The sequence below is a fragment of the Phalangium opilio genome, unplaced genomic scaffold, assembly GCF_054372755.1.
Source record: "Phalangium opilio isolate 3A_F unplaced genomic scaffold, DU_Popi_V2 ptg001170l_1, whole genome shotgun sequence".
In the NCBI taxonomy this organism is placed as follows: Eukaryota; Metazoa; Arthropoda; class Arachnida; order Opiliones; family Phalangiidae; genus Phalangium; species Phalangium opilio.
In genome coordinates, this window is record NW_028324255.1 from 13,416,720 (window position 1) to 13,443,555 (window position 26,836).

General features: G+C 37.3%; 1 protein-coding gene across 1 annotated transcript in view; it reads right to left on the reverse strand.

Annotated features, from left to right (window-relative positions):
- Oseg2 (intraflagellar transport protein Oseg2) overlaps nt 1-26,836 on the reverse strand; it is a 46,589-nt gene that overhangs the window by 1,130 nt on the left and 18,623 nt on the right. Inside the window, exons 17-39 of the mRNA XM_089863630.1 lie at nt 22,913-23,014; nt 22,131-22,267; nt 18,896-19,103; nt 18,046-18,297; nt 16,710-16,956; nt 15,782-15,902; nt 15,538-15,685; nt 14,234-14,323; nt 13,443-13,540; nt 11,749-12,001; nt 11,529-11,671; nt 10,467-10,625; nt 9,427-9,607; nt 8,196-8,305; nt 7,318-7,453; nt 7,154-7,252; nt 6,977-7,086; nt 6,752-6,902; nt 4,784-5,011; nt 3,343-3,543; nt 2,469-2,528; nt 2,302-2,400; nt 823-988 (exon numbers count right to left, since the gene is read on the reverse strand). Coding sequence (XP_089719756.1) covers nt 823-988; nt 2,302-2,400; nt 2,469-2,528; nt 3,343-3,543; nt 4,784-5,011; nt 6,752-6,902; nt 6,977-7,086; nt 7,154-7,252; nt 7,318-7,453; nt 8,196-8,305; nt 9,427-9,607; nt 10,467-10,625; nt 11,529-11,671; nt 11,749-12,001; nt 13,443-13,540; nt 14,234-14,323; nt 15,538-15,685; nt 15,782-15,902; nt 16,710-16,956; nt 18,046-18,297; nt 18,896-19,103; nt 22,131-22,267; nt 22,913-23,014 — 3,499 coding nt within the window. The remainder of the gene's footprint in view (nt 1-822; nt 989-2,301; nt 2,401-2,468; nt 2,529-3,342; nt 3,544-4,783; nt 5,012-6,751; nt 6,903-6,976; nt 7,087-7,153; nt 7,253-7,317; nt 7,454-8,195; nt 8,306-9,426; nt 9,608-10,466; nt 10,626-11,528; nt 11,672-11,748; nt 12,002-13,442; nt 13,541-14,233; nt 14,324-15,537; nt 15,686-15,781; nt 15,903-16,709; nt 16,957-18,045; nt 18,298-18,895; nt 19,104-22,130; nt 22,268-22,912; nt 23,015-26,836) is intronic.

A 26,836-nucleotide genomic window follows, 5' to 3' on the forward strand; every position in this document is an offset into this window, starting at 1 on the left:
TCTATGGGAGGGGACCCGTTTTTTCAACGTTTTTGACAATATTAGTGCATCCACTGGTTCAAATCTCTTGAATTTTTAATGAGACGTGTATTGAAAGGTTTGATATTATCCTGTAAAATTTCAAGTCTTCAGCTATAATAGTTTTTTTTATAAAAAATAAAAATCATCACTTAGTAGAGAATTTTGCCCCTTCAATTTCTCTACTATGTGATGATTTTTATTTTTTATAAAAAAAACTATTATAGCTGAAGACTTTAAATTTTACAGGATAATATCAAACCTTTCAATACACGTCTCATTAAAAATTCAAGAGATTTGAACCAGTGGATGCACTAATATTGTCAAAAACGTTGAAAAAACTGGTCCCCTCCCATAGAGGCCCATGATAAAACCAGACGGGTTTGAAAGTTTAGACCGAACCTATGTGACGCGCCGTATTCGCGAGTTAACATGTAAAAAAAATCGTTTGGACGGGCTTCTAAAGCGCGTGCAGCCAGCGTGCGTGATCAAGTGGGCTATGCTTTCACTAAGGAGCTGCTCTGATTTGCTTGTTAGTACAATCAAGTTTATGTTAGAAGACGGTTGCAACGGCTAGTTACTTTTATACGCGTCATGGCGTGTAAATTATCTTTAAACTTTTATCTTAAACTTCGCACAATGCACAGTTAACGGACACTAAGTACGAAGTATTTTACGTCACATGATTGGACAAGCAGGGTCCAGCCTTCCAGGGATCTGACATTTTATTTTTATAGAAAACATTTATCCCCTATTGTAGCGTCTTTATGCAAACACGCTTCTCTTGCCATGCTAAATCTTCACCTGTTATAACGCAAGGCAGAACTTTTGAAATGGCTCCGCCCCTTCCTCCGCCACCTATTAGAGAAGCCTCAAATATTCCTCTTTCATCAACAGACAGACTCTGTTCCACTTTTTGGTCCATCGACACTGCTAGGATCCATTCCCGGATTTCTTCTCTTTCGGTTTCCTGAGAAATCAAGTCTTTTATGAAATGAGACACACAAGGGTAACTCATCGAAATGGCACATTTTTCATTTCACTTATGCCAATCAAAACGATTAAGTTTAACATAAGGTAACCCTAAAGCAAATGTGGGCTCCTGTGACGTCCCTATTACGATGGCTAATCTTCTACCAGGGATAGATTTAATTTTAGAAGTAGGAATGGTGAACGGTTAGTATTTACTTCAGTCCGACTCAGCCCCTCCCTCCAACACGTAACGAAAATTTTAAATTATCTTATTGGCTCACTTAAAGAGTTAGTGCCATAATTTTCGTCATCCACAAACTTAAAATACGAAAAAATCCTTAAAAAAATCTAGTTTATTATGATATGTTTACTTTTGTATTTGGTTTCGTAGCAATTTATAAAATTGCAATCAAAGTATTGTGTTTGGAAAAGGCCTAGTTAAAATTTTGTTTCGCTTGATGACGTAGTAAGGAGAAATTTTCTCTCGGTGTCGCTCACGTGACGCCCGGTAAGTGTCTCAGCGCCGCGTTAAGCCTATATTATTCAGATTCGCGCGGCAGGAGTCTCGGGCGCTCGCGTTTGGCTTTTCCGGCAGATGCCGTGAGTGACGTAGCAAGGAGAAAAACCCGCCAAAAATCTTCTCCGCAAATTTGCTTTTGCCCCCAAATTTCAAGTTTTCGAAGTGTTTTTTCTGTGTTTTCCCTCATATTTAAATATTTATTAAGCATATTTTTGGAATCAGAAGAGTTTAAACTCTCAAAAAAGTAAGGTTTTCTTTAGATTTGAGATCATTTTTAAATCAGTTCGCTATTCCTTTAAACTACGTTTTGATGACGTTGCTGGCGGGGACGGCGAAAAATAAGTAATTCCTTTTTACCTCTGTCGCTATGACCCGCCTCTTCTTTCATACCCCCCCCCGTCCCGTGGAAGGGGGTCCGGGACTTTGACGCGCGCCCTGCAGATTACTCTTTTCTCCATTCCTACTTCTAAAATTAAATCTATCCCTGTTTTAACATAAGGTAACTTTAAAGCAAGTGTCGGCTCCTGTGACACCCCTATTACGATGGCTAATCTTCTACACATTTTTCTACCCCATGTTTAGTAACACAACAGGGATAGTAACTTAGTAAGTAATCTTCTACACATAAATTTTACCTTGCCACAGTGTTAATACTAGCCTTTGCTAAGCTTAGCGGGCCAGTCAACTCCACCCCTCGACAATGGTAGCATCTAGTGCCATTTGTTTAAACTAAACCACAGCCAGCCGAGACTCGCTTTAAAAGCACATATATACTAATTTTATTAACATACATTTAGGTATAAGTTCTCTGGAATAGGAACCTCATAGGGAATATCAGTGTTTTGTAAGTCAGAATGGTCCACAGTGTCCAACGACCCTTCTTCTATAGCCTAAATAAAATATAACATTGAAATTAAAAATAAAATTCACTGTTTAATACTAGAAAACCACCACTCACTTCGCACAAATCAAGGAAATGATTCCAAAAGACGAATGTCGTGTTATCCCATCCAACTTTCTATTTTAAAAATGAAAATCACGTGATTTAAAGAACTATTAACTAATTTCTCTTATAGAAAAAGTCTCCCACAAATCAAGGCACAGGGTTCATACAACTTTTGGAAAACAAATTCCCTTGAGATTTCCAGGTTTTTTTCCCCATATACTTCCCTGAGTTTTCCAGGTTTTTCCCGTATATGGAGTATCCTATGGTGCAAACGTTAACGAAGGAGGGGGGCAAATAGGACTATAACATACTCAGAGGACATCCCCGTATCTCCAGTAGAACCAGAGTTATGAGCCTCCAAATATAGTGTAATGTTAATCCTATGGAGGGAATGTTTACGAACATTTTCCTCAATTACTTGGCCCCTTTTTACCCGAATCTTAAGTTTTTAGTATGGTTGGATGGGGGGGGGGAAATAGGACTATAAGATACTCAAAGGACATCCCCGTATCTCTAGTACAACCAGAGTTACGAGCCTCCAAAGTTTAGTGTAATGTTAAACCTATGGAGAATATGTTTATGAACATTTTGCTTAATTTCTCGGCTCCTGTTTGACGCAAATTTCCCTGATTTCCCTGAATTTTACTAAAAATTCGAAATTCCCTGAGGTTTTTGTCAACTATTTATTTCCCTGATTTTTCCACGTTTTACCTTGTATGAACCCTGAAGGCATATTTAACACGAGTCTTAATTAGCTCAAATTAACCAACAAAAGATAGGTACATAAAGAAAAGGACAGAAAACTTGGCGAGACTAATGTTTTATGAATTTTTTCGTGGCACACGTAATTTTCTAAAGTGTAAAGATCGACTGCAGTAAGGCTTACTTTCGCCGCGAGTCCTGCTTCGTAAAAAGCTTTATCAACTGGTATGACGTCAGTATGACGAAGAAGTGAAATGGAGATTTTAGCTGCCTGTTTTTCTAACGTTTGTTGACTCAAACAAGCAGATCGAGTTGCGTAATAATGCACGATGGTCAGTAATTGGTCAAAATCTGCTTTTTCCGCTTCTTTGTCAATTTGTTGTGTCTGTAATATTACACGTTATTAAATAACGATAATCTACCAAATATCGAAAATTTTGCAAAATCTTTTAAAACAAATTTTTTTTGCAAATGTGACAAATGTTTTTGCAAATGTGACAATTTTTTTTTTAATTTAGCTCTAAAATATGGCTATTTCTATTTAGACCCAAGTTTTTGGACTTAAATAGCCAGATACATTATTTAGGTTCAAATTTTGGGCTTAGATATTGTGAATGATTTGGTAAGCCTAATTTTTGGGCACAAATAGCTGAAGTCGGTTTATGCCCAATTTTTGGGCGTAATTAGTACACCAGACATATTGGGCTATATAGGCCCAAAATTTGGTCTAAAATAGCTAATTAAAAGCACTATAATACTTTAGGACAAAACTTTGGCCCTAAATATTTGTCGCCATAAAAATATTGAATTATGCGAGATTATAGCATGATTGGTCTGAGGGGCTAATCACTTCCAAAAAATCTGTACACTCGATTTCAGATTTAAAAAAATTCCTAATGATTTCAGAAATTTTTACAATTTCCAAAAATTTCACCAAAATTTCAAACAAAGTTGGAAAAATTTCATGATTTCAACAGATATTTAAAAATTTCCATAAAAGCTTTATGAATTCAACTTATTTCGAAAAATTTCCAGAAATTTCAACCAAGATTTCCAGAAATTTCAACAAAGATTTCAAAATTTCCATAAAAGTTTTATGATTTCAACTTATTTCGAAAAATTTCCAGAAATTTCAACCAAGATTTCATAAAATTTCCAGAAATTTCAACCAAGATTTCATAAAATTTCCAGAAATTTCAACCAAGATTTCATAAAATTTCCAGAAATTTCAACTAAGATTTCCAGAAACTTCCAGAAATTTAAGATTTCGTAAAATTTCCAGAAATTTCAACCAAGATATCATAAAATTTCCAGAAATTTCAACCAAGATTTCATAAAATTTCCGAATTTCAACAAAAATTCTCAAAGATTTTAAGTCAGATTTCCAAAGATTTCAAGATTTCGATTAAGAATTCCAAGATTTCAATTAAGAATTCCAAGATTTCAAAATTTCACCCAAGATTTCAAAAATTTCAAGATGTTGGAAATCTGATTTCACGGGCGTTTGTAAACTCTATTTCGCAAGTGATCAGCCCCTCGGATTGGTCACCCTGCTTGCTGTCATAAAGCTACTCTTGAACTCCGTTCCATAATGAGAATAGTCAAAAACCCCAAAAGAAACGTACCACTTCAAAGAGAACATCTCTAAGGTCAGCCCAAGTCTTATAAGCACTGGCGTCATCGTTTCCACGCGTTGAAAATAGATCATGGGTGAGTCGCTTGTAAATATTGTAATTTTGAGTGTAGGCAGGGGCACCATGGTGAACGTACAACTGCAACGCTTCTTTGGAACGACCGTCTTTAATTAATTCGGACGCGTACAGAGCAACGTATTTGTGTAAAACCGCTTCGCCCTGTTCAATTTTATTCGTTGTAAGAGTACCATATACTTCAAAGGAAAAGTTTAAGGCGCTTGCTAAATAAGCATAATAGGGACTTGGCAATTCGGGCTTAACTCCGCCCCCAGCGCCATGTATAAGCCCCTCCTCCTGGTATGTTTTTTTACCACTAGTAGAAGGTAGCCTGACGTTGAATGACATAGTAATGCCAAGTCCCTATTCTGTAGAAATAAGTTAAAAAGGTAGTGCTAGAACGCGCGTTATTACAGGGGCTAACCGGCGCTGTTGGGGTGAAGTCCGCCCTTAGTTCAGGGGGAAAACACCCAGCTCTTTGGCCATAAGGAATGGCGTCGCCGTGGGGGGGGGGGTAAGCAATATGCTAACCAACAGTTTCACCCCCCCCCTTCACCCCAACAGCTCCGGCCAGCCCCTTTAAAGGGAATGAGAAGCTTCGTTTATATAACAAAAGATAGAATTGATTTCTGTGAATTCAAAAATGTCAAGCTTTTAATTCTCCGATTTCTGGTTATTTGGCAATATGCATTTGAAAATGCTTCATTTGAAATTATTCGAAATCCACTTTTTATGAAAGGCTAAAACGTTTCCCTGTTTTTTGACGTCACAGATATATTTTTCACGTCAGATGGTGCCACTCTCTCCGCTATCAGACCCAGAGTTTAGACTGGCGAGAAGTTCGAGACGCCGCGTATAGGATTCCCGCGCTTTTTTTCCTCACGTCATAGTTGATGTCATCAAACGGGCGAACAAGCTCGACAAGACAAAATTATTGTTGATATATCGAAACTGAGTTTTCGTGATTTTTCAATGCATTTTTAAAAATAGAAACTTTGGTTCAATTATATTAAAAACTTGATATTTTGAAAGTACGGACTTGAAAGTGTAACGTAATACCACTTTCATGGTAAAATATGATATGAAATTATAAATTCGCATTCCCTTTAATATTTAAATTTTTAATATAAATTTGGAGTTATTAAATAATGCACGAATTGTTTTATTATATCGGTCATTGTCATTAAAAAATAGAACGTAATAGCATTTATCATAAAGTATCCCTTCAAATTTAAGTATATTCAAAATATATTTAAATTATTTTAAAGAGTATGTGAATTTACAATTTCATATCATATTTTAGCACGAAAGTGGTATTATGTTACACTTTCAAGTCTCTACTTTCAAAATATCAATTGTTTAATATAATTGAACCAAAGTTTCTATTTTTAAAAATCCATTGAAAAATCACGAAAACTCAGTTTCGATATATCAACAATAATTTTGTCTTGTCGAGCTTGTTCGCCTACATGATGACGTCACTATGACGTGAGGAAAAAAAGCGCGGGAATCCTATACGCGTCTCGAGCTTTGTCCATGCTTCTCCCCTGTCTAAACTCTGGGTCTGATAGCGGAGAGGGTGGCACCATCTCGCGTGTGTGACGTCAAAAACAGGTAAACGTTTTAGCCTTTCATAAAAAGCGGATTTCGAATAATTTCATACGAAGCATTTTCAAATGCATATTTCCGAATTAACCAGAAATCGGAGAATTATAAGCTTGATATTTTTGTATTCACAGAAATTAATTCTATCTTAAATAAATCAGAGGTTTTTCAAACGAAGCTTCTCATACCCTTTAACTATGTCTATCTAGATGGCGCTGATGATTCGATTGAAGTACCATAGTGTGTAAAGATTGGTATAATTTTAAGCCAACTCTAATTATAATACCAAATATTTACCTGTTTTTCAGCCATCTCTAAACATTTTTTCCACTGTCTCTGTTCCGCGTAGCTATTCAACGCTGCAATAACATCAACGCTTGCAAGTTGCTCGGTTTTCCCTTGCGAACGCAGGAACGTTTTGTACCTTTCATCAACATACTCTTCCAATCTGATTCAAGAGAATTAATACAACAGCTAGAATATATCCTTAATTGAAAATCAAAGGTGTAGGCCTATACTTACGCTGGCGCTAGTTCTCGCGCTACTTTTTTAGCTCTACTCCAATCCTGTCCTTCCAAAAATGCATCAATCGCGTCTTTGACTGAATCAACGCTTAGATAATGTTGCGCTGCCTTAAATATTGATTAAATACTCATAATTATAAATTGCGTTATAAGTAATTAATGGTTAAACACTCACAGACGCGTGCTTGTTGATCGCGATTAAACGCGGTCCAACTTCCTGCACCACAGCCACTGCTCTGGTTGGATCGAGAAATTTCAAAGCAATTTGAACGGCCTGATTTAAAGAAAATACTAGTATACTTTAGGCGGTTATAATTTTTATAAACCATTTTTAATTACTTTAAAGTAAGCTTTTTCAATGACGTCATGATTCGATGTATTGGCCGCAGTGAGCTTTAAGTAACATTCCACAGCTTTAGCATGCTGCCCAGACTCTTCCCATTCTTGAGCTTGGCTCAGTACAGCTTCCATGTTTCTAAAACAATTTGTAGGAAAATGCACTGTTAAGTAATTGAACTCGTAATCAACATATTTTCGCTATATTTTACTGTGGCAAAGTTGCCAGTCGACCTATTACTTTAAACATAAGATTATAAGACATGTTCCGTAAGTTTGAAACTTCCTATACTTCGTAATGCTAGAGACCTACAGCTCGAGCTAATTCGAGAACGACGGAAGCGAGAATTGACTACAAGCGGTTTTACAATCCATCTTTTCCTATTTAGTCTGTACTAAGCCTTTGACAGTGCCTCAGCAGGCGTCTCTTTACGAGAATCTATGACCTACGTCACTTCATGACAAGCTCCAATTTGTAACCAGTGACAAACTTATGGCCAACATATCTTATGAACTTATGCTTTAAGCTATTGTATATTTTTTGCCAAAATTAAAATTATTGAAGTCGAACTTCTCGTGACTCTACAATTTTGAAACATTTTAGACCACTAACAAATTGGCCTCAGTTACCCAACATTTTTCTGAGCCTACCAAAAAATGTATCCCACTAAAATTGAACTCCTGAACAGTGGCGTCGCAAGGCCTTTTTTCGGCGGGCTATAGCCTTCCCAAATGTCAAAGTTAGCCCTCTCAAAATAATCCGTAAACCCTACCATAAAATTGCTCGTAGCCCCCTAAAATTCTGTGGCAATATAGTGTATAAAAATTATAACGATAAGTTCGTTAAGTTTCATCTTTGTAGAGATCTATGATTATCTTACCCAGAACCTCTTGAGGACATTTCTCTTTCATATTCTTCGTGCAGCATAGGAAGTTTTGAAGGAATATACTCCTTGCAAACGCGTAAAGCTTCCGGCCACATATTCGCTTCCTGACATAAAAAATTTATTTATTACTAATACATTTAATACAGTTTATATCAAGAACGCGTAGAGTAATGTCAGTTCTACTATGCAAACGTCATACCATAGAGTAGTGTCGGTAGAGGGGAGAGTAGACTGTGTATCCCTCCCTCCAGGCGCGCTTTTGTAAGAGGGGATACTGTAGGCGCCCAGTAGGGGGATGACACTTAGCTAAGAGATAGAAGGGTATGACGTTTGCATACGTAGAACTGACATTACTCTATTCTACCTCTTAGCTCAGTGTCATCCCCCCTACCAGGCGCGTACAGTATCCTCTCTTACAAAAGCGCGCCTAGAGGGAGGGATAAACATTCTACTCCCCTCTCTACAGACACTACTCTATACTTGGTTGAGAAGATTCGTCTGCTAATATTTATGTCACGTGTCTAAAAGCATACATTTCTATAATCTATATAGTTGCTGCAGACCGTCATAGATGGCGGAATGAAGTGACGCGAACCTACACTAAGTATGCTAGGACGGGGACAGAATATCCCGTGCCCTATGTTCTTATGGCCATGAATCCGTTCTTGTTTATACCAGAAGTAGGATAAGGGACTAGAAGTAAAGAGCTCTAGAATTGGTAGTAGATCCTGGCACTAGTGAACAAATTTGAGGATTTTATGCCGCTTCCATCGCGCTAAAGCTAGAGAGAAAAAAATTGGTCGAGTTCCAAAAAAATTCCTATCCCCTTCCCCTGAGCCTAAAGCGGCGAAACACGGACGCGGGTGCTGGAATCTAGTTCGGCCGTTTACCACCGCGTGCCTCTCACGTTTTGGAGGGGAAATTCTGAAACCGCTACCAGAGGGCCAACCGTTGGCGTCTTATCAAGAATATTCACTTTCGCCAAGTGAAGAATTTGGTTAACTCAGTACTTCTAGTCCCTTATCCTACTTCTGTTTATATGTATAGTATACGGCTTCATTGCTACCCCTAGCATGCTGGCTAATCCTCTAAACACTAATTTTACCTTGCCTAAGGCGGGAACCAATAACTTGTAAACGAGGGCGGGGTTAGAGCAAAAACAACCTTTAAGGGGCAACAACAGAGCAGAGCTTAATTGGCTTCAAATATAATTAACGAAACTGACCTTATAAAATTTTACAGCCAATTCGGCACGTTGGGCTCGAAGTAAAAGTGATTCCGCTTTGGCATGTTCCCCATTTTCAAAAGCGTATCTCGCTTGCCCAATTAAGACATCACTGACAGAGTCTCTATCGTACGACTCGGCCACTCTTTGAGCACTCTCCCAGTCTTGGTTATGAACGTACCTTCAAATTTGAATGTATTTAGAAAAGATCGTGGGTACACTTGAGCCATGGCCAACTTAGATTACCGGTGGTAGAAGGCCTGCCAGCTTCACTCGAGCCCCATTGTTAAAAAACGACTAGCAAAATCGCCCCTAGTTCCGACTTTCGCCGTTAGGTGCGCTACCAACCCAGTTTTCCTCCTAATGCTTTTTCTATGGGAAAAAAATCGGATGTGGACTCGGTTTTAGAGCATTTTTAATATATTTACCAATTTTTTTCGTGGCCGAATTTTAAATGAGAAGTCAAGTAAGTTCTAATCTATATTTTGAGACCAATTTCACAATTTTCCGTCCGTTATTTGACGAATAATCAACATTCAAAGTTGGGGTTGTTTTTAAGGCGGAAAACCTATTTCTCGGAAAACCTAAGCCTTGGTTCAACGGCGCCACTAAATTTTAATGTAAACTTCCTTCAGACCAAGGCTTAATTCGGAACGGCGCATTTCTCCGCCTTGAAAAGAACTCCAACTTTGAATGTTGATTATTCGTCAAATAACGGACGGAAAATTATGAAATTGGTCTCAAAATATAGATTAGAACTGACTTGACTTCTCATTTAAAATTAGACCACGAAAAAAATCGGTAAATATATTAAAAATGCTCTAAAACAGAGTCCACTTCCAATTTTTTTTCCATAGAAAAAGCATTATGAGGAAAACTGGGTTGGTAGTGCACCTAACGGCGAAAGTCGGAACTAGGGGCGCTTTTGCTAGTCGTTTTTTAACATGGGGCTCGGGTGAAGCTGGCAGGCCTTCTACCACCGGTAATCTAATTTGGCCATGCTTGAGCCTAGTAATTTAGAACTTTGTAAGATATATTACATCAAAACTGCTTCTTTTGGTTTGTTAGCCTTAATAAACTCTAATTCCGCTTCTTTAAACTTCCCTTCGTCTTCCAAGAACATGGCGTACTTCAAGTGGATGTCTGGTAGCTTATGCTTCATTGAAGTTTGAGCCAGATCAAAAGCAAACTCAAAAGCGCTAGAAGTAATAAAAATGTACTCGGACCAATATTTAGAATTATTTTAAGAGAAAAACAGCGTGAATGAAAAAAGGTTCCACGTGATTCCCAACAAGGGTTTGTAGGGATATATCTTTTGTTAGTTTTATATCTTGATGAAGAATATTTTTACTAAGAGGTGTGCGAATACACCTTTTCGGGTATCGAACCTTAAGGAATAATAAAAGCTTTCCTTATTGAATACCGAATAGTTAGGCCTTGGTAAATTTTTTACTACCCGATTAATGGCGAATAGTTAATCCCAATCCAATGTTCGCGAATAGTTAATCCCAATCCAATGTTCGCGAATAGTTAATCCCAATCCAATATTCGCGAATAGTTAGCCCCAATATTCGCGAATAGTTAATCCCAATATTCGCGAATAGTTAATCCCAATATTCGCGAATAGTTAATCCCAATATTCGAGAATAGTTAATCCCAATATTCGAGAATAGTTAATCCCAATATTCGCGAATAGTTAATCCCAATATTCGCGAATAGTTAATCCTAATATTCGCGAGTAATTAACCCCAATATTCGCGAATAATTAACCCCAATATTCGAGAATAATTAATCCCAATATTCGAGAATAATTAATCCCAATATTCGCGAATAGTTAATCCCAATATTCGAGAATAATTAATCCCAATATTCGAGAATAATTAATCCCAATATTCGGGAATAGCTAATCCCAATATTCGCGAATAGTTAATCCCAATATTCGCGAATAGTTAATCCCAATATTCGCGAATAGTTAATCCCAATATTCGCGAATAGTTAATCCCAATATTCGCGAATAGTTAATCCCAATATTCGCGAATAGTTAATCCCAATATTCGCGAATAGTTAATCCCAAGCGCATTAAAAAGAAATAGTTAACTAACCAATTTTCAGCTGCGTATTCAATTGCGCTTTCAAGCAAACCAAATTTGTTAAGTAATTTGACAGCAGAATCTCCTCCAAGACCTTTGGCCCATAAATAAGCCACTTGTTTAGTCGCTACCGGCCCACCGTGGTTCTTAGCAACCTTCAAAGTTCACAAATATTTAATTCATTAACAATTAAATTAGCTCTGCGTAAAAAATAAAAATTATAAGTAATTACTTTGTAAGCATCCTCCCACATTTCAATGGTGCGATACATATTAACAGCGGCTTTCCAATCTCTGGCAGAAAGATAATGCTGTTCCGCTTGTTGATAGTTGGCTTCACCTTCCAATTCCTTGGCTAAATGCAAATGCGTGTCTACCAACAGATCAGGATGATAAATTTTGACCAGTCGAACCATGTGATCATACTGTCTTAGCTTCTTATACATGGTAATAGCCAAATCGGGCTCATTTACTGAAACGTACAACCTGCAAGGACAATGTGCTGGTTAGATACATAACAGAAGTTTTTGATCTTTTGACCAGTTGATTTAATTCGCTATAGAATGATCAAAAACGCAAAATGAGTTGATTTTTACATAGCCTAAATGATCAAAAATAGTATGCGAGTTTGAATCCAAAAAACCCTAGGGTTTTATTGAATTTTACTCAACAAAAACTCACTAAATCAACAAAAACCCACTAAATAAAATCATAAGTTCAAGAGATATGTTCCATAAGTTTGTCACTGGTTACAAACTGGAGCTTGTCATGAAGTGACGCAAGTCATAGATTCTCGTAAAGCGACGCAAGTCATAGATTCTCGTAAAGCGACGCAAGTCATAGATTCTCGTAAAGCGACGCAAGTCATAGATTCTCGTAAAGCGACGCAAGTCATAGATTCTCGTAAAGCGACGCAAGTCATAGATTCTCGTAAAGCGACGCCTGGTGAGGCGCTGTCAAGGCCTAGTACAGGCTAAATAGGACGATGGACTGTTAAATTAACCGAGTGTAGTCAATTCTCGCGACGTTTTCGAACTAACTCGAGCTGTAAGTCTGTAGCATTACGAAGTAAAGTAAGTTCAAAACCTTTCTGGAACATATCTTAGAAACTTATGATAAAACCCATCACTAAAATATTAATTTTTTTTATGAATATAAATGCTAATATAATTTCTTTGTTAGATGCATAGTCTAAGATACATGTTGTTACAAATTTAAAAAAATTATTATTTAAATAATTTATTATTTTCTATGAAATATTTTTAATTTTTTATTTATTAAGAAGTCACTTTTGAACGACAACAACTACAATTCACTCAACAGTGGTGTACGAGTACTCGGTTCGAGTATCGAGCCGAATACTCAACTCGATACTCGACCAATAACAACATGTTCAATTCTCGAGAAAGGTTTGAGCAGCTTTTTAACTTCATTAATACTCGAATCCAAGGCTTACAATTTTAGCAGACAATAAGCTCATGATCATTGTTTTCTGGAAATTTACTTGATTAATACTCGACAAGTAAATATTTGGAACTCGACAAATACTAAAGAAAAAATGACCTAATCTAAATATTTGATACTCGATATGAAATTATTTTTGATACTCTGACTCTGCTCGAAACCGAAAAAAAAACGGGACTCGCACACCACAACTATAGAACCTGGTGGGCTGGGGTTTTTTTTTTTTAAATAAAATGCGGGATTTTTCGAATCCTGGTTTGTATTTCCCGAACATTCCTGCAAAATCTGACTGCCGATAACAGTTGTCAACATCTTGATCAACTTATGAGGGAAACCCCCCCTCTCATCCCAAAATAAAATCAGGAAAAAGTTCAAAAACTGATTCATGATTGCAAGGAAATGATTTGGCACGTTTTGTTAACATTTTTGAGAGTATGACGCTTGCCCACAATATTTTACATACTTTTCAGCTTCCCTGTATTTGCCCTGTTGCTCCAAGAGCTGAGCTTGTGAAACGTACATTCTAGTTACATCTTCAGGTTGAAGATGTTGACTGGCGATCTACAATAAGCAAAATAAGGATTTCGATACATTCACCAGCACTCGACTAAACAACAAAACTCGATTTAAAAATATTATTATTATGTTTCAGTTAATGCCTACGAAAGAAACTGTTTCTGGTTTGTTAAAGGGAGGGTGAAGTGGAAAATCAAGTGATTTTTTATCGATTCTTCTACATATTATAAAACCAGTCCGTGTAGTGACACATCCAGGAAATACGGTTTCCGAATGATTTTAAAATTCAAATTAAGTTCCGATTTTATGGAAAATTTGAAGTAAGGACCTCTGACCAATCGCGTAACGCCCTGCCTTCTTGTTAACTAAATTCTCGTGGCACGCTCCACGCCGAATGAAATTTATCACGAGATTTTTATAAAATTTGTGGGCGATGTGATAATCGTGGTGCGAGATGTAGAGCGTGCAATAGCAATTTTGTTAACAGCAAGGCAGGGCGTTACGCTATTGGTCACAGGTCCTTATTAAAAATTATCCATAAAATCTGAACCTAATTTGAATTTTAAAATCATTCGGAGACCGTATTTCCGGAATATTTCACTATGCAGACTGCTCTTATAATTGGTAAAAGAATCGATAAAAAAAATCACTTTATTTTCCACTTCACCCTCCCTTTAATGAAAAAAGAAGTGTAGTCCAATTTACAAAAGTAGAAACAAGAAATTTGCCCGAACGTACTTTGTGAGCCCTATCCCATTGGCCAGCCAAGTTATACATGTTAATTGCCTCGGTAGTCATACCACCTTCCATGTAGAAATGTTCCGCAAGCTACAAAATAGTTTAGTAGATCAATAAGTTAAACTAACAAATCTGATTTAATTATACCAAGAAGTGATATCTAGTTTATTAGGGAGAAGGTGTAAATTCGCCACATTCCCAGCTTTATCTCCAGTCCAAACGTATAGTAGGTCCGGAGTTAATCCCCGCCTCTAAATTACAACCAGCGTATATCTCATTGGTTCTTGAAAACTCACGTCAGCGCGACGCGAATGACGAAAATTACAGTCATATTTTCCCACTCTGAGGAGAGGCGAAATAGCCCGGCCTCCTTTTGCGCTCCCCACCTTGTATTTTGAAAGGGGGACTGGGACTATGGTGCGCCAATACTAAGGCATCTTATACCTTCTCCCTAATAAACTAGATATCACTTCTTGATTATACAGCACCGAAGTACATTGGCTTCTATGGGCGATTTGAAGTCGATAATGTAAAAACTATGATATCAATTGCGGTCCAGGCCAGTATTTAAAAAATATGATTGAAATCCCTGTAAACGGTGGCCCTGAGTGCAAATTGTCAAAGAAGATTTTCGTACAAAATTTTTGGAATGAAAATCCCTGACTTTTCCAGGTTTTCCATGACTAATATCCACAAATTTATCTGACCACTTGCAATAATTAACATACATGGCGAACATATATGAAAACCAATCTAAATTCACTTGAATCATTTTTGCTCGAGTTATTGCTATAAAAATAACTATTTCGTTCAAATTTAACTTTATCTCTAGTAAATCACAAATCTCAGACAATACATTTTCTGGTCACCCTTATACTCTAATCCAGACTTTAAATTTCCCTACAATATACTTTTCCCTGACATTTCCCTGACTTTTTAGGTCCATTTTCAATTTCCCTGACTTTTTAAGGTCCATTTTCAATTTCCCTGACTTTTTATGTCCATTTTCAATTTCCCTGACTTTTTATGTCCATTTTCAATTTCCCTGACTTTTTATGTCCATTTTCAATTTCCCTGACTTTCTAGGTCCATTTTCAATTTCCCTGACTTTTTAGGTCCATTTTCAATTTCCCTGACCTTTTAGGTCCATTTTAAATTTCCCTGACTTTTCCCTGACCTTTTAGGCCCATTTTCAATTTCCCTGACTTTTCCAGGTCATGTACGAACCCTCAGCCTGTTCGACTGAAAATCGGTCCATAAAACCCACTGTACTCCAATCCTACCACCCTTTTTTGAACACACACCTCATATTCACCAACAGCTGCATAATGTTGAGCTAGCTTTTGATAATACGGAGTGATTGCGGATGAGTCTTCAATAACTTCGATGATTTGCACTGCTTTCTTCCATTGATGAGACGCGATCGAAGCGTCTAGAGCTTTCACAGTTTTACTACATAAAAATTTATTTTAAAATTAAACTCCAATAGTTTTTAATTTTTTATATCAGGTATAGATTTAATTTAAATTAAATATTTATAAAGCAGACCCTGCTTCAATATAGTGATTGATAGCGGCATCTAGTTGTTTCAGACTAGCTAAATGATCTCCCCATTCTTCCTCAAGTTTCACCACTTCATTTGGAAAAGTCAATCTCGCTAGCTCAACAGCTAAACAAGAAATTAATTCCCTTTCTTAATCATGATTGTTAGCGGAAGAGCCATATCAGCTGCAGGGTTGCCACAGATTTTTAGTTTCAAAATTCCCTGACTTTTCCAGGTTTTCCATGACCATCTAAAGTCAATTTCCCTGAAAAATTTTCGAACTTAAGACTAACAGAAAACTAAGAATGCAGCCTTTAAAAAAATCCTTATTTATCATCAGCTTTGTACTTACATTTATGCTAATTTTAATTGAAACTACTATTAAGTTGTTAATAAAACTTTATTAGGAACTATCAGAAACAGTTAATGTCATTGTCCTGTATTTGAGCTGGTGCGCCTAGTTGACCGAGACTACACATTTCCTCAAGTCGATCGATTTGCAACGGAAATTCCCTGACTTTTACAACAATTTCCAAATTCCCTGACTTTTACAACAATTTTCAAATTCCCTGACTTTTCCCACGCTTTTTCAAATTCCCTGAATTTTTACACCGTTTTTCAAATTCCCTGACTTTTCCCACCCTTTTTCAAATTCCCTGACTTTTTACACCCTTTTTCAAATTCCCTGACTTTTTACACCCTTTTTCAAATTCCCTGACTTTTTACACCCTTTTTCAAATTCCCTGACTTTTTACACCCTTTTTCAAATTCCCTGACTTTTTACACCCTTTTTCAAATTCCCTGACTTTTAACACCCTTTTTCAAATTCCCTGACTTTTCCAGGTTTTCCAGGTACTGTGGCAACCCTGTATATCGCTCGCGGTAAGGCGCCCTATTATTGACGTAGCGGAAAATTTAAGATTGCAAATTTACCTCTTGGGAAGGCATTCCCTTTCTTATAACAATCCAAAGCTTTAAGGTTGTCATCAACTTGCTGAAAAAGATCACCGGCTGCTTCGTAGAATTCTCCTTTTAACAAACTATTAGCCACTCTTTGAACAAGAGCGTCATTGCTAGAGAGTGTGTGAACTGTTCCAACTAATTGCGCGGCTTTGACTGGAAGACCAGCCTTTAAGTACATACTGACAGCATCTTCGTAGTCGCCTTCCTTTTCTTTAAGCTACAAAACAAATATTGTGAAAAAAATCTCAAAAACATTCTTTCATAAGTTTATAAGTGATATGTTCCATAAGTATGACGTACACTTCCTATGCTAGAGACTTGCTGAGATCAGATAACTAGTTCGAGAACGACAAGCGGGAATTGAAGTCCTACACTCGGTTAATTTTGCAGTCCATCTAAGCCCTATTTAGTCTGCATTACTAAGCCTTTGACAGCCCCTCACCAGGCGTCGCTTTACCTCAAATCTATGACGTTTCACCTTCGTCACTTCATCAGTCATGAAAAGCTCCAGTTTGTAACCAGTGACAAACTTATGGAACATATCTTATGAACTTACGATTATTCTCGTGTTTAAACACTACCAACGAGATGTACAAGGCCCATGCACGCTCACTTCGAAGGGGGGATCCCTCACTCATATATTTTTGACTTGTGTGGTTGATAGATGGCGCTTATTAGTCTCTTTAATACACTTACTGATTAGGCTTAATGCACATGAAATCCCGCTGCGCGTTCCCTTGCTCGAGGTTCGAAACTTAGAGCAGACAGATGGCCACGTGAGGTTTACGTAATTTTTTTAGACTTAAACGCGCCTCTAGCGGAGACTCTTGGCGATTTAAAATCTTGGCGAAAAAATAAATAAATTGGCGCCCGCATGGGCCTTGTTTATCTCGTTGGTAGTGGTATAAATAATTAAGTAAATGCCGGCTCGTGTGGCGCCCCTAAACACACTGGCTAATCCTCTGCATGCAAATTTTGCCTTACCAAAGGCAGAACCCGTCCATGAGGGTGGAGCCAAAACTAGCCTACACCCCTCACTATGGGAGCATGCAGTGGCATTTATTTAAAGCAAAGCGCGGGTTCAGTGGATAACCTACAAGTTGACTTTCCTTACAAACTCCAGTTTTGGCTTGGCGAAGGCAGGAGGCATTTGTGGGCGGGATTTATAAGTGCACTTATAAACCCCGCCCACTAGCCTTCGCCTAGCTAAACCCGGAGTTCAGGAGGAAATTCAACTTGTAGGGGATCCACTGGACCCGCGCTTTGCTTTAAATTAACGCACAGCCGAGACTTGCTTTAAACCTACCTCCGCAGCTTTTCCCTGCTGTCCCGTAGTTAAAAGCCACTGCAAGTAGTTCTTTTTTAGAGTATCTAAGTCCGGGTGAGCTCTAGATTCGGCTAAGGCTACAGCATCTTCCCATTTATGAAGCCCTTGGTATAGTTCTATGGCTTCTTCCACCTTATTCAGTTCTAATAATATCCCTTCGGCAAGTTTGGGTTGTTTGGCTAAAATGGCTTTCCTGCATCTCACTTTATAGTGATCCATTCCGTCACCGCCCTGAAAATCACGGAAATAAAAAACATTTCCTCGTGAAGCATATCACTGAAATATTTCGGGATTATTACCACGGATAAAGAATGCGCGAGAGGAAATTGTTATCACTCTACAGGATAGGCAACTCCCTATCTCGGACGACAGCTTATTCTGTATATACTCTGATACGGCATCGGTTGTCAGCACGCGCAAATATATTTCTCTATGGAACGTAGCTTTGTACGTGCTGACAAGAGACCAAAAACTTGAGGATATTCAGGATTTAAAATATCCGCGAGTTTTTTAGCTCGAGTGCACGGACTTCTAGGACTTCGTTTCAAATACGTGTGAAATTGCCTACAGCCTTCTACACGTATTTGAAACTAAGGCCTAGAGGTCAGTGCACTCGAGCTAAAAAACTCGCGGATATTTTAAATCCTGAAGATCCTGAAGTTTTTCATCTCTTGTCAGCACGTACAAAGCTAAGTTGCATAGAGACCTAGCTTTGCGCGTGCTGACAACCGATGTTGTAACAGAGTATATACAGAATAAGCTGTCGTTCGAGATAGGGAGTTGCCTATCCTATAGCGTGAAAACAAACATTCTTTATCCATGTTATTACCATAGTGGCCGCGGATGCTTCAGCGATAGAGTAGGTTTCTCTCAAGAATCTAGCCTTTGCAACATCTCCAAGAGCAGCGTAGCATCTTTCAGCAACAGGTAATAGATCCATTGCCAACGCCATTGTTCCTAGAGTTTGCCACATTGCCGCGGTTTCTTCATTCAAATACCCGGATGTACCCGAAATAGATTCCAAGAAAGCCACCGCTCTAATATAAATTTGCTTTATTTACTAGGCGCAATACTGATATCAAAAGAAAATTATTTCTCTTAAAGGGACAGCAAAGAAGGCATCGGCGGGTGGGTAAAAATTATTTGGAATACGTCACGGACATCACGTGATGCCAAGATACAAAGGCTCCTCATGCAGTGGAACTGGACATCTAGTCCTTGTGTTTCGAGAGATTTCAGCGCCAATTCCATGAAATGGTAGTTTTCACAATAAAACAAACTAAGCTTCTTTGAACCACGCCTCTCTTCGGTCATGTGCCTCTGACGTATTTCAAATATTTTTTACCCACCCGCTGATGCCTTCTTTACAGTCCCCCCAAGAATGGGCCCTTTTATTTAATGACTGGTAGCATATGTTTATAGGATATGTTGCATGAGTATGACACTACCTATATTTTGTAATGCTAGAGACTTACAGCTCGAGCTAGTTTGAGAACGACAAGCGAGAACTGACTAAACTCGGTTTAGCAGTCCATCTTCCTATTTAGTCTATACTAAGCCTTTGACAGCGCCTCGCCAGGCGTCGCTTTACGAGAATCTATGACCTACGCCACTTCATGACAAGCTCCAGTTTGTAACCAGTGACAAACTTACTAACATAGTTTATTAACTTATGCAGCGGGAAGAAAAGACAGCTGGTGTCGCAGCAAACCAAGAACCCAAATAAGACCTGAGAATGTCGGCTTGGCCCCAGAATTCGTCCACAATAGCGGAGTTTAAAGGGGCTCATCGGCGCTGTTGGGGTGGAGTCCGCCCTTAGTTCTGGGGAAAAAACAGCCAGCTCTTTGGCCATAAGGAATGGTGCCACCGTTACAGTGGTAGCAATATGTTAACCAACAGTTTGACCCGCCCTTCGCCCCAACAGCTCCAGCCAGTCCCTTTAAACTTGCCTTTGCTAAAAATTGCGGGCCTGTCAACTACAACACCCTACTATGGGAGCATTTAATCAAACTAAATCACAACCCTGGGGACTTGCTTGAATGGGGCTGTTGCCTGTTTCTTCTCATCACCACCATTTTGGTAAGCTTATGCAAGAAGTAAGAGCTTATGAAAAACTAAAACAGTTATTCATATGTTCTCAGGCTTTATATGAGTTCTCACAGCTACTGTTTCATTTCCCATCAAAATAGAAGAATTATTACAATAAACAATATATTTACTTTGAGCGGAGCCTCCGAGATGATCTAGGCCCGTGCGTGTCGATTTTTATGAGGGGAAATATTTTTACCCTATATGTGTACTAGGTGGCGCTTTTATTACCTTTGCGAAGGGGGTCTTCCATAAATTGTCGTTGATATTTTAGGGGCCAATTAGCCAAATGGCTAAATTGAAGAATAGCACCTGCTCTTCCAAATTTAATAAATCATATACCAAAAGAAAGCTTACGCCTTCCTCTATTCATTGCACACCATAATACGCAGCGGCACATGGCGTCCGTTACAAAAAAATATATAAATATAGCTTCAAACATTCGAAGTTTCAGTGATCAAAGAATCGCATTTTTCAAAATACAAACCGCACTAAACCAAACCAAACCTAACCTTACCTAAAATAACGTGTAAATTATGTAAAAATAAAATAATTTACACGGAACGAATTTTGTTAAAATTGCCTTAAATCATACATTTTAGGTTAGGTTTGGTGCCTTAAGGCTAGCGCACACCTAACGTCATCGGACGGACCGCACGGATCGCACGCATCGGATAATTTTCTTCAACTGCGCACACTGAATTCGGAGCATTCGGATTTCCGAAATTCCGAACGCGCGTATGAGCAATTGAGAATGCGCGACGGAATACTCGGGAAATTTCAAACTAGGCTTAACATAGTGGCTAGTTGTGCGTGTTTTTTTTCTAGTAAAATCAGCATTTTTTCTGATTTTTCCCGTATTAAATTTTTTTTTTTTTTTTTTTTTTTTTTTTTTTTTTTTTTTTTTTTTTATTTTATTGATGCATTATTTTTGTTTTTTTAGTTACAACTATATGAGGCATCCTCCCAATGTGCCACATGAGCAATATTGCTCGTGCGTGGCTGGGAGCAGTAGCTTAAGAGATTTAACTTATTTAATTTATATACATAACAAATACTATTTCAAAATACTGGATTAGTAGACTCCGTACTTACCGGAAACACCTTTCAACTTGGAATAATGTGGTAAACCTAGCAAATTTTCCTAATCTTAAAAGAGCGCCATTTTATGTTTCATCAACACATAATCTGAGCATTCGTTGAGCGATTTTTGTCTTAGCTCCGTACGGACCATACGGATTGTATGCCCCTATCGGGAATCCTCGTCGGCATTGCCGACCTCCGATACGTACGATGCGGACAGATGAGCGCGTTCTCATTTGAAACAATGGTAATAATAATAAAATCCGATGCGTGCGATACGTGCGGTCCGTCCGATGACGGTAGGTGTGCGCTTGCCTATAAGAGGAAATTTTTTACCCCTTCATAACCTTTAATTTTTTAACCTTAAGTTTTTTATTCTTTCAATTCTTTGGCATGATTGTTTAATAAAGGTTTTCGGAAATTTTCTAAACCATTTTCATACTATCCGCGCTCTAACGTCTATGCCTTGCCCTAATATTGTAGCAATCGACGGGGTCACGAGGCTGAACTAATTTTTATTTTACGGTACTAAAAGCGCCACCAAGCGAGAAAACAAGGCAAACTAAATTAGTTAAAAAATATTCTCGCTTCGCGATAGGCATGGGTCTAGATCATCTCAGAGGCAATTTTGCACCCGGGGGCGGAGATAGTGTGCGCCCTCTTAAGCCGGAAAAACGGAACAGCAAATGTCGCTAAGGGGGAATAGTTTAACTCAATGCGCCCCCAACAAACCTTGCGCCCGGGGGCCAGTGCCCCCTCAGCCCCCCCCCTTTAATCCGGCCCTGCTCGGAGGCTCCGCTTTGAGTAGATCGGAAGAAAATGCTGCAACTCTGGTACTAGACAAATTTGGTCCCCACCACGAACAATCCACAAAACACGAACGACACACTTACCTTCCAAAATCTCCATCTTCAACAGCAGTTCCAAATTCAATCAGTTTTTCATCAAGAGGATAGCAAAGAGTATTGACTCCTTCATTGACAAGCACCTCGGTTTTTCCATCTGATCTATCCAAATCTACCACTTCACCCTGAATAAGTAAGGACCTTAAGATTTGCGAATTTACAATTTCATATCATATTTTACCACGAAAGTGGTATCATGTTACACTTTCAAGTCTCTACTTTCAAAATATCAAGTGTTTAATATAATTGAACCAAAGTTTCAATTTTTAAAATCCATTGAAAAATCACGAAAACTCAGTTTCGATATATCAATAATTTAGTCTTGTCGAGCTTGTTCGCCCGTTTGATGACATCACTATGACGTGAGGGGGAAAAAAAGCGCGGGAATCCTACACGCGTCTCGAGCTTCTCGCCAGTCTAAACTCTGGGTCTGATAGCGGAGAGAGTGGCCCCATCTCACGTTAAAAATATATCTGTGACGTCACCCAACGCGGAAACGTTTTAGCCTTTCATAAAAAGTGGATTTGAAATAATTTCATACGAATCATTTTCAAATGCATATTGCGGCCAAATAACCAGAAATCGGAAAATTAAAAGCTTGATATTTTTGAATTCACAGAAATTAATTCTATCTTTTGTTACATAAATCAGAGGTTTTTCAAACGAAGCTTCTCATTCCCTTTAAAAACAAATCTTTCCAATATAAGATCACTTTCTTGCTCTCTGTCTCAGGACTTGTATTACACGAAAAAAAGTCAATGAATAGTTACCTTTATTGGAATATTTGTCACTCTTGTAGGAGCTTCCATGTTGTACCATACACAGATATTGCCTCGATTTTGCGCAACTATTACATCACTATCTGGTACCCACTGTATATAGAAAATTTTAAAAACCATTACAGGCAAGTTAAAGCGTAATTTTTCATCTTATTCCTGTCGCGTCTAAGAAGTTACCTAAAACACAATCGTAATATGGTACTACTTTATTGCTTAAAACAAAGCGCGGGTCACGTGGTTCCCCTACAAGTTGACTTTCCTTACGAACTCCGGGTTTAGTTTATCGAAGGCTAGTGGGCGGGATTTATAAGTACACTTAAAAATCCGGTTGTCGGTAAAAAACCCAATGGAAAAAAAAGCCAATGGAAAAAAAGCCAAGGTAATAAAAGACAAATTTACGAATACAAAAAAAGCCAAGGTAAAAAAATTCACAAACGCGGTAATAAAAGCCAATAGAAAGAAAGTCAAGATTAAACAAGATGACCCAGTCATATAGTTTTTACCGCCTTCTAGTGACAAGAATTAGTATTACTATATGCATTATAAGATGACCCCAGCTAATTTAGCATTTCGGGTTTTTTTTTTCATTGTTTGTAAAATAGCATTCCTATTATGAATAAAATCAATCTAGTAATAAACTACAGTAACTTACTCATTAGGTTCATTTTAAACTTAACCTACAGAACTTTATCTTAATTAAATTACAGAATAATATTTTTTAAACTAGGGTCGGTACTGGTAAATGTGAACGATTCTATTTTTTCTTTAACATTTTGTAGCTAATTTTTGGGCGGCTTAAATTCCTTTTAAAAGGGCTCTATTTGTAGATTGAATATTGAGGATTACGATAAAAATGGTATGAACATTGTAGGAATACGTGGATGAAAGATACGAACCTATATACACACCAACTCGGACTAATCAACTTAAGTTGATGCCAATTTTAGGTGTTGCTTAATACAATACCATCGGGGAATAAGCTCTAGGAAGAGTTAAAATAATCCCACGATAACAAACCTTTAATCGTTAGATAGATCACGTTTTTCACTATAAAATTGATATTAATATCTGTGGTTTCGATTCGGAATTCGATTTTAGAGTTGGAAAAAACCAGGTAAAAATTCAATTGTTTCAAGGTTAATTAGAATCCTTTTTAAGCTATTTTACTAAAAAATAAAAGTAAAAGTTATAATATTAACTTTAAAATACATCATTGACCCAAAAAAGACTCAAATTTCGCGCCATTAGTAAGTTTATCAATTTAGCGGTAAGAGGGCGGTAGCTACGACTACTTATTGGGCGGGAAAGCGAGAAAATGAGACAGCTGTTATGCGAGGTATCGAAATAAATAGGACTTCTCAACAAATTATTGAACATTTTGACTCGGGTATTGTTTTTAATTATATTATCCTATTATCACTTATCACATCTGCGTAAACTTTAATCTAGGTGCATGGATTTAGGCCCTACGTAATGGTAGCTCCTTCAGGGTTGCCACGGAATTTTCAGAACCAAATTCCCTGACCTTTTTCTCAGATTTTCCCTGACCTTTTAGGCCGAAAAAGTGAATGTTTACTGCACGTTTCAAGTGGTTATAATTAAATAAACTCTCAACATTAAATTTTCCCATGTATTTGTTGCACCAATACAAATAAGAAACATTTTAACTATAAATAACAGTCTAAGAGAAAGGCGGTTACTTTACAAAAACAATTCTAGACATTTTTAAGGATTAATCTAGAGTTTTCTGTGTTGAGAGAGCATGAGGAGAAACTTTCATTACTCTTTCAATAAAGACTTATTCCCAGAAGTTTTACCCACTAAAATCAAATTCCCTGACTTTTCCCTGACCTTTTCGGCCCATTTTTAAATTCCCTGACTTTTCCAGATTTTCCAGGTACTGTGGCAACCCTGTCCTTTCCTAGGGCCTTTTTTATTCCTCCCATTTGATTATCATTGTTGTTCACATTTGGGTCCAGTGTTCATTCACTACCTCCTTCAGTATTTAGGGTCAGGGTGTTTACATTTACCAGCGATTGTTCACAATTGGGGTCCTCCGAGGGGATTGGGAAATAGGATATTGTGCAAAATTTAAGAGAGTTAAAAAGCTGAAAACAGCGAATTGTGTATAAAGAATCATATTTCATATCCTGAAAGTTTCTGGTGTCTAACGTTAGCTCCACGGAAGTTGTTCAAAGATTTGCAAAAAGTGTCCATAATTACCAGTACCAACCCTATAGTAACTTCCTCAATCGGTTAGTTTTAAACTTAACTAAACTACATCATTATTTGTAAAGTTATCATAAACTATAGTATCATGATAATATTAATTAAATTAAAGTATAATATTAATTAAATTAAAGTATAATATTAATTAAATTAAAGTATAATATTAATTAAATTAAAGTATAATATTAATTAAATTAAAGTAAATTCCTCAATTAACTTACTTGAAACATCATTATTTATAATTATCATTAATCTCACTCGTGAATTTATATTTATTTTAATCTTAATTAAATTACAGAATAATATATATTGAACTATTGTAACTTCCTCAATTTTAATTAAATTAAAGTATAATATTAATTAAATTAAAGTATAATATTTATTAAATTAAAGTATAATATTAATTAATCTACAGTGAATTCCTCAATTAACTTACTTGAAACATCATTATCTACCATTATGATCATTAATCTCACTCGTGAATATATATTTATTTTAATCTTAATTAAATTACAGAATAATATATATTGAACTATTGTAACTTCCTCAATCGGTTAATTTTAAACATCATTATTTATAAAGTTATCATTAATCTCACTTGTAAACGTGGACTGCTCGCTTAACTAAGTAGAGTAGCAGACGAGTTTTCAAGAGACGATATCATTGGTTAACTCATGGTGAACTTTGCCTGCTAATTCGTTTCTCTCTACATTCAAGACTGATAAGGTTTTAGGAAAAGAACTCTAAGCTTCAGACGTGACTTTGAGGCCGACTTAACGTCATATTAACGTGGTAGTGGGCGATTATTTAATTTCTCTCTCTTAGCGCGAAACGCCGCAAACGCGCCTAGACTCGAGATGGATTTCTATCCCAGCTTATATCTCATGAAAGCAAAGGTTTATATAAGCATTCTGTGGCGCAGTTCTAGCGTACCGGGTTTCCGAACCGTAGCGTTGACGTTGGAGCGTTCGAGTCCCGTTGGGGATTTGGAAATTTACGAAATAAAATAATATGAAGCTTAGCTACCCTAGGTCCATCTGTTAGCGTTTTAGAGCATTATTTATGAATTATGAATAAATTTGAATAAATTAACGCGAAAAGGCGGGGTTAAGACGCCCAACCAGCCGTAACATAGGATATAATGGGGGAAAAAAGGGGGTAATATAGGGGGGAAAGGCACTAAAAAAAGGGGGAAATGGGGGGAAAAGAGGGGGGAAAGGGGGAAAAAGTGGGGGTGAAAGGGGTAAAAGTGGGGGTAGTAAATCTTCGGTATAAATGCATTAGTTTTTAGCCATCAATAGATGGCGCTAAAAACTAAAAACCACAAACGTTAGAATTATATTTTATTATATTATATAATTTCAAGATTGAAAGAACATGGGAGTATATGGGTTTAAGATTTAAAGATTGGGAATGTTTCGATTTATTTACTTTTTTTGGACTTTTAAAATTTATGGAAGTTGTGAGATTGGAAATATTTATCAAGGATTAGAAAGATTTGTGAATTTTTAAAGATTTATCAAGGATTTATAAGATGGGATTTGAGAGATTTTCTGGGATTTGAAAGAATTTCTGGGATTTGAAAGAATTTCTGGGATTTGAAAGATTTTCTGGGATTTGAAAGATTTATCAAGAATTTATTAGATTTTGTGGGATTTGAAAGATTTGAAGATTTTTAAGATTTCC